Source organism: Callospermophilus lateralis, chromosome 3 (assembly GCF_048772815.1).
Source record: "Callospermophilus lateralis isolate mCalLat2 chromosome 3, mCalLat2.hap1, whole genome shotgun sequence".
NCBI classification, from domain to species: domain Eukaryota; kingdom Metazoa; phylum Chordata; class Mammalia; order Rodentia; family Sciuridae; genus Callospermophilus; species Callospermophilus lateralis.
The window spans coordinates 121,675,696-121,685,933 of record NC_135307.1 but is presented as its reverse complement, the minus strand read 5'-3'; the positions used below and the strand labels follow the sequence as shown (position 1 = coordinate 121,685,933).

At 34.9% G+C, this 10,238-nt stretch overlaps 1 protein-coding gene and 1 non-coding gene across 20 annotated transcripts in view; one reads left to right on the top strand and one right to left on the bottom strand.

The window, feature by feature from the left end:
* Positions 1-385: 385 nt before the first annotated feature.
* The window catches only part of Zfand6 (zinc finger AN1-type containing 6), a 72,926-nt gene continuing 63,073 nt past the window's right edge, over positions 386-10,238 (bottom strand). For 18 of the 19 annotated variants that reach the window (XM_076851238.2, XM_076851243.2, XM_076851228.2 and 15 more), the window contains 3 exons: positions 7,268-7,312; positions 3,952-4,065; positions 386-1,315 (listed from right to left, as the gene is read on the bottom strand). In XM_076851238.2, coding sequence (XP_076707353.2) covers positions 1,167-1,315; positions 3,952-4,065; positions 7,268-7,312 — 308 coding nt within the window. In that variant the 3' untranslated portion in view covers positions 386-1,166. The remainder of the gene's footprint in view (positions 1,316-3,951; positions 4,066-7,267; positions 7,313-10,238) is intronic. The other variant, XM_076851231.2, reaches the window with a different exon arrangement.
* Trnaa-ugc (transfer RNA alanine (anticodon UGC)) lies at positions 7,607-7,678 on the top strand. Its single transcript has one exon. It is a non-coding gene; the product is annotated as a tRNA-Ala (tRNA).

Here is a 10,238-nt window from a genome sequence, read left to right as displayed (position 1 = left end):
TAATTCTTGGCTTTGAAAAAATGCTGAGATTTTAGCCAGGTGCGGTGGAGTATGCCTGTAATCTCAGTGGCTCAGGAGGCTGAGGCAGGAGGATTGTGAGTTCAAAGCCAGCCTCAGCAATTTAGGGAGGCCCTAAGTAACTCAGTGAGACCCTGTCTCTAAATAAAATATTAAAAAAGGGCTGGGGATGTGACTCAGTGGGTTTTAGTGCCCCTGGCTGGGTTCAATCCTCAGTACCCCCCCCACAAAAAAAAATTAAAAATTAAAATTTATCATAAGATTAGCCATAAATCTATATGAGACAAATAATAGTAGTACACTTAGAAAAACAGATTAAAAAGATAAGATTAACTATTAGAAAGAAAAAAAGTAATACAAAAGAGCATTCTGGTTTTCCTTTTTATTTAATCAAAGACTGGTGGATAAACATAAATACAGCACAATTACTTCAGATCATTCTTCATATTGTATACACACAGACCAATGAACGTAATCTGAAAGAAACCTGTAGTCAGCAATGAAATGCATACAGCTTTTTTCTTCCCTCACGCCAAAAAAAAAAAAAAAAAAAAATTAAAAACACACAAACTTGGAATCTCATCAGCACATACTCTCCTGTGACAAATGATTCAGACATAAATAGTGGGTGCAAAGAAACTATATGCTAACATATGAATAACCTTTGTTAATGAAAAAACAGAAGCAGCCATATTGATTAAGATACATTCAGTTACTGGTAACTAGTTGTGCCCAATAGGGCATTATCAAAAGAGAAATCGTGCTGCAGAGAAAAGCTATATATACATACACAATGAGAAAATAAACTGCAAGATTAATGCATGCATGTTTAATACTGGAAAAATCACAGCCCTCCAAAATTTCTCCACGTTTGTTATAAAAGCCCTCTGCACTCAACTAAAATTAAAATGATCTTAAAAGGATAATACTTGTAAAGTTTAAGTCTCTTCAGCCACAGAAACTGCAATGGAAATAAATGTTCAGAGTCATTTTCAAAACAAAAACAAAAATCTATTCTTCTGATGACATGCATGATTAAAAGGTCTATGCAAGATACATTGCTCTACATTCCCAATGACTAGGAAAAAAAACCTCAAGTCAATTTTTAGTTTGCAGATGGTCAAAGGATTTTGTATTCCAGCAGGAGTTCAAATCTTCTGGATCTTTTCACCAACAACTACTGGATTTTCTTTTCTGATTTTCTCAGCAGCATCAGCTTTGTAATTGTAAGAGCAATTGTGTACATCTGAGTAACGGTGCACACCACAGTAAACATTTCCACACCGGCATTCAAACCCTAAAAATGGATTAATACACATAAATGAGCAGGATGGAAGGTGAAATATTAAGTTCTTTGGCATAATATTAAATAGCATCATGTATTTAGGGCAGTAATCTAAACATTCTACAAAAATGGTTTCACGAACTACTTTCTCAGAGTTCACTAGCTGAGAGCTCCACTTCTTGGTCCTATAAATATAGGTTTGTACTAGGATCAGATCATAAACACTTCTCTGAGTTCAAGTTTCTTCACTTGTGACATGATCAGTGTTACTTCCTTATCAAAATATGTTTTCTAAATTGAAAATGTTAAAATTTTTAATTTTACTTTTTTTATATATCTTTTTTAGTTGTAGACCTTTATTTTGTTTATTTTTATGTGGTGCTGAGGATCAAACCCAGTGCCTCACATGTGGAAGGCAAGTGCTCTACCATGAGCTACAATCCCAGCCCCTAATTTTACTTTTAAACTATTAAAACAAACAAACAAAAAAAAATTGTGGTACTAGGGATGAACCCAGGGTTGGTCTACCAATGAACTACATGCCCAACCCTTTATATTTTGAAACAGGGTCTCACTAAGTTGCTTAGGACCTTGCTAAATTGCTGATGCTGGCTTCCGACTTGTGATCCTCCTACTCCAGCCTCCCAGGTTGCTGGGATTGCAGGCATTTGCCACTGGGTCCAGCCTTTATCAGTTTTTGAGAGAGTCTTCTATTTACTTAGGGCTTTGCTATTTTGCTGAGGCTGTCCTTGAACTTTCGAACCTCTCACCTCAGTCTCCCTAATTTCTGGGAGTCTGGGATTTTCGCTGTGTGCTACCACACACCCAGCAAAGTGGAATATTTTTTTAAAAACTCAAATACTGCAATGTAAAAATAAGCCAATTCAAGAAACCAATCTTAACATTTAATTAAGAAAGATAAAATAAATCTCTGAGAGAACTGTTAACAAAGAACACAGTATTCAAAATAGCCTTCTTTTGCTAACCTCAGGTGGAGATGTGAACTGTACTAGAGTGGAGTGATTAAAAGCATGGGATCCAGAGTTAGGTTGCCTAAGTATCAATCTACTTACTAACGTAGGCAAATTACTTAGCCTCTCTGGGTCTCAGTTTCTGCATCTGTAATTTTGGAACAATAAGGTACTGTAAGAATTAAATGAGGAATGGATCAGGTGCTTAACATATGGAAAACATGCAATAATTGCACTTATTTTTAGGGAAATGCCCAAGAATTGAAATCAAAATAGAGACTGACATGTGTGGACAGTCTTGCTCCCCCAAATTAGGATCTTATGTTATGATGGAATTTTTGTAACGGAGCATAGGAATCAATATTTTAAACACTGACATTTGACATTAATTTCTTTCATCACATTTTTTACTTCAGAAACATTCTGTAACTTCAAATAATGAAAGAGAAATGAAGCAAACAACACTAGGTTAGACTGACAGATTGGACAAGAAAGAAATTATGAAGTCTCAGCTTTGTAATCATGAAGTCTGAGAGAGGACAAGATTTTAAAAGACCCTATTTGATAATATATTTTAGAATTTCTTATCTATGTTGTAGTCTTTAAATAAATACATTATTTGCTAAGGTATGAGGCAGTTTAAGACATCTCTGATCAGACTCTAATCTTTCTTCATTGTCTCTAATCCATTCCTTAGCCAGAAGTAATCTTCCCAAAGTATAATTTTTACTCAATATCTTATCTCAGTCCATAAGTCAGGATTTTATGTAAAGTGTTCAGCATAATGCCTATCCATGGTAAACAATAAACATACTTATAGCTGTAACCAGTTTCTAATTAAACCTAGTAAAAACCTTAATCTTTAGCTCTATCTTGTCTCGATATTCAATACCCTTCTTCTTCACAGATCCTGTACTATGGTTATGTTCCCCAATTCACAGTCCCTAACAGGCCCCTATATTGCTTCTTGGGGATTTGGTTCAAATATTTCTTTCTGCCTGAAATGTTCCTATTCCCGTCATTTATAATTCCTACTCATGGTTCCAGACCCAGGGGCAACAGCCTATCTTCAAGATACTTTCCTTGCCAGGTCTTTACTCCTTTTATAAAAATTAATTGCAGTACTCCTGTCTTCTGACTTCCCATGGCAATCTGACTGAACTTAATGTAATGTTCTTTGCTAAACAGTTTGGAACATTTTATTCTCCCTCTCTCAACAGTACTGATATGTTGTTATAGTAGCCAACATATATTGATTACACATTGTGTGGCACCCACTAAGTTAATTACTTACATGTCTCAACTCACTGAACCTGCACCACAACTTATGATTAGCCCCATTTTACATATAGAAAGCACTTCATGGTTCACCACATACTTTAAAATATCCTCTCCTTGAAGACAGAACTACATGTTAGCCTTTTCATAGCACCTGGCATACTGGAATTACTTGTCTAATACTCTCAAATTCAGTTGGAATGAATTTTTAAAGGAAAAGCTATTCATTTTACTTTCAGGTGCATAATTAAAGCTATTTTTATTTAAGAAAATTCATAAGCTGAAGTACATTTAATGGAAACTCTCCTGGGAATAGAAATAATCTTAATTGAAGTTAGTAATAATAAGACATGTATTATTTAAAAACATAATTAAAAACCATTTGGTTTAGGTCCTTACCGGTAAGTCCCACTTTCTTCCTGCACATGAAACAGCGATTCTTTTTTTGTTTTGGTTTTTCAAGAGATTTGCTTTGCTCTTCAGATGGCTGCTGTGCTGTATCTGATACTGAAGCTGACAAAAAGAGGAGGGTAGTAAAATTTGATTATTCAGTAAGATTTTGATATTTGGGTTGTGTCCTCACTCAACTATCCCACCAATCTATATTCAGAAGATAACTTATTTATTAGATTGGAAAGACGGTCATAAATTACAAAATATTTATAAAATATGGCTCCCTTTTGGTTATAAATGTATGTGTATGTGCATACACATGTAGAAAATAATCTAGAATATATAACTGACATGTTAATAGTGACTCTAGAAGATGAACTATAGATTTTCTTCTTTTGGTTCAAACTATTTTTAAATTTTTCTATTTATGTATTTGATAAACACTACCTGGGTATCCTAAGGGGACATGCAACAAATGGCTATATGCAGACTTCTTAATATTGTTTGGGGTCAGAATTTCTCAAAGAACAAGAAAATAGTGTTCAACGAGATCTTGTGAAACACTAAGTTTGTTTACAGTCCTCAGAATGTTTCACATAAAAGCAATTAAAATGTTAGGAAAAAGATAAACTAGTGCAAAAAAGTTTTAAAATGTTTAAAATAAGATAATAAATTAATGCATTTAAATACTGAAACCAAGATCAGATGCATTAAGATTCAGGTAAAATTAGTGTTCCTAAATCCTAACTAATGTGCTCCACTCCTGCCCCTAACCACTCTGGCTCTTCTGAGTGCTGTCACCAAAGTCAGAGTCTATAACAAAACCCTGCAGACATGACTTCTTGTTTTGAAACAGTGACTTGCCATGAGTCAAGTACTCAACTTCCTCCAATAATTAAGCCTTCCTCAGGAATCCACTGCTCAACCCATGTATACCAGGAATATGCTGCGAACTGTTCAACAGGGCTTTCCACTTACTTCATTCAATCTAGGTTCTCTTACTTTTTTTTTTTAAGGCTATCAAATACCCTTTCCTCATTTCAGTTCTTTGCAGCTTTTCACTACAATTACACTTAATACCCTTAGCACATACTGGACACTCTATATAAGCCCTCTTCTTCAACTATGATTACCACAATGCATCCATTAGTGAAAATCTAATGACCCCTCTTCTCTGGTGTTTAAAATTCTTTGGTGGTTTCCCATAAAAGGTCAGGGTAAGGCCCAGGGGTCCTTCATGATTTTCTTCATTCTTATCTCACCAATCCTCAATGATATAGCATGCTTCAGCCATACTGAAATATTAGTTTCCCTACACTTACCAAATTATCTCACTTCTGGACTTTTGTCTAAGTTGTCCTTTTCATGTGACATGTTTTTTTCCATGCCACTTCTTTGTAGCTGGCTAACTCCAATTTGTCTTTCTTTTTGAAGCTTACATAATCAACTCTTACTCTGCTGCCTCCCTGACAACCTTGTAATGGAACACCCTATCTTGTGCTCCCACATCACTTTTCACACTAATTGCCCATTTGAATTAACATAGCTTCTTATGAGTTCTAGTGCCTCCAACCACTAATAAATAAATATCTGTTGAACTGAATTACGAGGTACTCATCTTTTGTATCTATGTGTCCTGTTTGTCCAACTTCACTGTAACCCCCTTGAGGAGAGGGACGAAATCTTACTCCCTATTTGAATCTACAGCACCTCTTACAGTGATCTACATGTAGATGCACAAACACTTGCTATAATGGATTCCAACTTTTTTGCTTTTTTTTTGGGTAGTGAGGATTGAACTCAGGGGCACTTGACCACCGAGCAACATCCCTAGCCCTATTTTGTATTTTGAGACAGGGTCTCACTGAGTTGCTTAGTGCCTTGATGTTGCTGAGGCTGGTTTGAACTCTTGATACTCCCATCTCAGCTCCCAAACTGCTGGGCTTACAGGCGTGTACCACTGCACTTGGCTTCTAACCTGCTTATGTTAACATACTATCTCATATTTTAACAAAATATGACATAAAACTACAAATTAATAAGTAAATATGCATTAATGAAGAAATCCATAGCATAATTACTCCACCTAAACACACTAAAGCTAGACTTGAAAAAGCTCTAGTAATAAAAACATTTTACTTTTGAAACAAAATATGAACATGCAAAACCATTTATTTTCAGTAACAAAATATCCCTAGAATGTGAGTTCTATGAGGGCAAGAACTGAATGTCATGTTTTACTGTTTTATCCCGAGAACCTAGAACAGGTATATAGAGAAAACTCAAAAATAATCTAACCTGCAATCAGAAATGAGACTATTATATTTATTGTCTTTGAAATCTACAGACATAATAGCAAATTTGTTTTCCAAAAAATTATTATTCAAATAAACTAATAGAGAAAATGCTCTAATGGCAGTAATATTGTCACAGATTATAATTTTTAACAAAACTGGTTTTAATTACTGATACTAAAAATGGCATTTGGAAATGCATACAAATGCTATTATTACATACCTCAGCAAAGACATTTCTCAATATTGACACTAAAGATTTAAGGCAAATAGTTTCTGTCTTTTTTTGAGAAGGGGTTTTATTGTATTGCCCAGGCTGGCCTTGAATTTGTGATCCTCCTGCCTCAGGTTCCCAAATAGCTAGGATTATAAGTGTGTGCCATTAAACCCATCTCAAATGGTTTCTTTTGAACTGAGGAAAACATACAACTTTTAAAGTTACAGATTAGTAGGCTATCTAAAAGTGAATAAGCTAGGGCTCAAAGTTAGGTACAATAAATATTAAAGTATATTTCCATGAGATGAAAGTTAACTCCAGCTTATTGAAACTAGTGACTGATAGCTCAAATTTAAACACCAAACATGGGCAAGATGATATAGTACTCTGTAGAAGTCTATGCTTTCCAGAAATTACCCTGTTTCCTCAGTTTGCATTTGAGATGAAAAAATATCTTATCAAATTCTAGTAAAAGGAAATAATTCAATCGCTAAGAGCTATATATACAGTGGCCAAAAGGTCACAGGGTCATAATCCTATTGAAACTAAAGCCAAAATAAGGAGAGTCTCCTCAGAACTAGGTAGTTTTCACATTTGGAAATGAGAATTGGAAACAGACTGACTATTTATTCATAATTAAAATAGACAAATGACTATGTTGTATCCATTGGTCCTAAAGGTCTATATGGAAGGAGGCTATGAGACGGCATAAAGGCTGTGAAATAAGATGTATGGATGGCACTTGTACTGGCCACTACTGTTAAGATATTTCAGAAAACAATGGGCAGGTAAAATAGTTTTAACTACCCACATGGAGGATCACATTCAAGAGTAACAAGGCCCTCTGCTCTGGGTCCTGTAAAAAAAAAAAAGAAGAAAAAGAAAAAGAAAAAAAGTATACAAATACATAATAAGTATATAAAACTAAACACTACTTCTGAATGGGGCATATTCATATACACACTGTAAAAATAAAGCTGAACTTAAAGTATTAATAGGTAACGCCTAAACATTATCTTAATGTAAATAATTATCTTGGCAGTAAATGTTATATCTATGTAATATAATATATATCCTTTATCTATAATACACATATCCTTTCCTCAAAGAGTCATGACAAGTTTCCTCATTCAAGAATCAGAGAGGGGCTGGGATATAGCTCAGTTGGTAGAGTGCTTGCCTTGCATGCACAAGGACCTGGGTTCAATCCCCAGCATCACCAAAAAAAAAAAAAAAAAAAAAAAAATCAGACAAAGCTTTTTGTTTTTTTATTTTGCAATACTGGAGATTGAACTCAATCATGCAAAGGCAAGGGTTCTACCATTGAGCTACATCCCTTAACAGGTCCAGAATTAGAGGTATTTTGAGGACTGTGACTACTTCTGATTATCTCTGTACACTCAGTGCTGAGGCAGAGCAAGAGCTCCATAGATACTTTAAATCAATACACTTTTACAGCAACCCATTGGGATAAAATGCATTTCTCCTCTTTAAACCTCATTTTTCTTTCATGTAAAATGAGGATATAAAGACTGAGTGAACTATAGGATACACCTAACTTGAAATTTCTTTACGAAATGAAACAATTTCAATATTCAAGAAAAAAAAATAGGCCTGTATTAGAAGTAGAATCAAAAAGAAATGAGTGTTATACATTTAATATTTTCTAGAAACAACAATAAAAAGTAGAAAGAGATAAAATACATTATCATTTCAAAATGTAATCCATATAAAAAGTATTAATTAAATATTTTACATTTTAGGGGTATTAAGTCTTCAAAACCCAGTGCACACATCATACAGTATAACTAACACATTATGCACTAAAAATCTTATTTTGATCAGATACATTTCATGAGCTCAATAGTAGTCAGGGGTAATAATCCCAGTATCAAAAAGACAGAGAAGAGAAAGGAAGAACAGAAACAGGGAGGGTGGGAAGAAGGAAAGAAAGCTCAATAGCTTACATGAAGCTAGTGGTCAACATACTGTACACAGCACCCTACAGAGGAGATCAGTTTCTCTTAGTAGCTATTTGGGATAAAAACTGGTACATTAATCTTGTAGTTCAGTGGTATAGCACATGCTTAGCCTACATGAGGCTCCCGAGTTCAATCCTCAGTACCAAAAAAATTAAAAAATCAAAAAATAAAACCCCAAAACTTTAAAATGACTATTAGTGATTTTCCATTTTCTGACTACAACCACCTTTCCAGCTTTAGTTCTAACATACACTATTTGCACCAGCCACTTTAGCAAGTTGTTTTCTATTTCCTAAATTTCATGTTTTCCTACCTGTATACTTTTCCTCAGCAAAATTCTTGTTTGCTGGCTTATGAGTATGTGTGGGTATTATAATTCACATACTATAAAATTCATCCTTTAAAGTATACATAAAATTCAGTGTTTTTATATATTAACAAGATTGTAAAATCATTATCCCTGCCTAATTCCTTAACATTTTAATCACTTTAAAGCAAACCTCATACATATTAACCCCCTACTTCCCACAGCTCCTGGCAACTCCTAATCTTTCTGCATGTACAGATTGGCCTATTCTGCATACTCTATATAAATTGGCAGGAGATGGCATGTGGCCTTTAGTAGCTGGCTTCTTTTATTTAGCACAATATTTCAAGATTCATCCATGAGTGGCATAAATCAGAATTTTCTTCCTTGTCTGAATGATATTCCAGTATATGGACATAGTTTATTTTGTTTCTCCAATCATTTGTTGATGGACATCTGAGTTGTTTCCTAATTTTTTTAGGTTATTATGAACAATGCTAACTATTAGCATTCATGTACAAGTATTTGTGTAGACATGTTTTTCTTTCTTGCTTTTCTCCACCCCACACCCCCTTCTTTTGTGTTGAGGACTGAACCCTGGCCTCTAGCCCAGGACACATTTTCAATTCTCTTGGGACTTAATGAAAATGCTTGGTCATATGGTAAATTTTATTTATCTTTTTTTCCTCCCTCCCACTGTACTGGGGACTGAACCCAGGGGCATTCTACCATTGAGCTATATACATCTCCAGCCTTTTCTAATCAGGGTCTCTCTAAGTTTTTCAGACTATTCTCCAACTTATGATCCTCCTGCTTCAGCCTCCCAAGCACCTGGGATTACAGGAAATGTCCCCAGCTCAAGTTTACTCTTTTTTTTTTTTTGGTTCCAGGGTTTGAACTCAGGGGCACTTGACAACTGAGCCACAACTCCAGCCTTATTTTATATTTTATCTAGAGACAGGGTTTCCGTGAGTTGCTTAGCACTCACTTTTGCTCAGGCTGGCTTTGAACTCGTGATCCTCCTGCTTCAGTCTCCCTAGCCACTGGGGATTACAGGTGTGCACCACCGTGCCTCAAGTTTACTTTTTGAGGAACTGCTAGATTGTTTTCCAAATCACTGGTACAGGCTTGGGCTGTAGCACAGTGGTAAAGTGCTTGTCTCACTTGTTTGTGAAGCACTGGGTACAGTCCTCAGCACCACATAAAAATAAATACATAAGAAGATATTGTATCCATTTACAACTAAAAAAATTAAAAACAAACATTGGTACCATTTCACATTCCCACCAGTATATAAGTGTTCCAATTTCTATTAGAACTTTGACAATACTTATTATTTTTACTGATTACATATTACTCAAGGTATCCTCTTCTTTTGTTGTTGTTATTGTTTTAGGTGCCATAAAGAAATCACTGCCTAATTCAAGGTCACAAAAATTTATATTTGTTTTAAGGGTTTTTATTTTTTTAGCTCTTATGTTTATTTAAGTCTT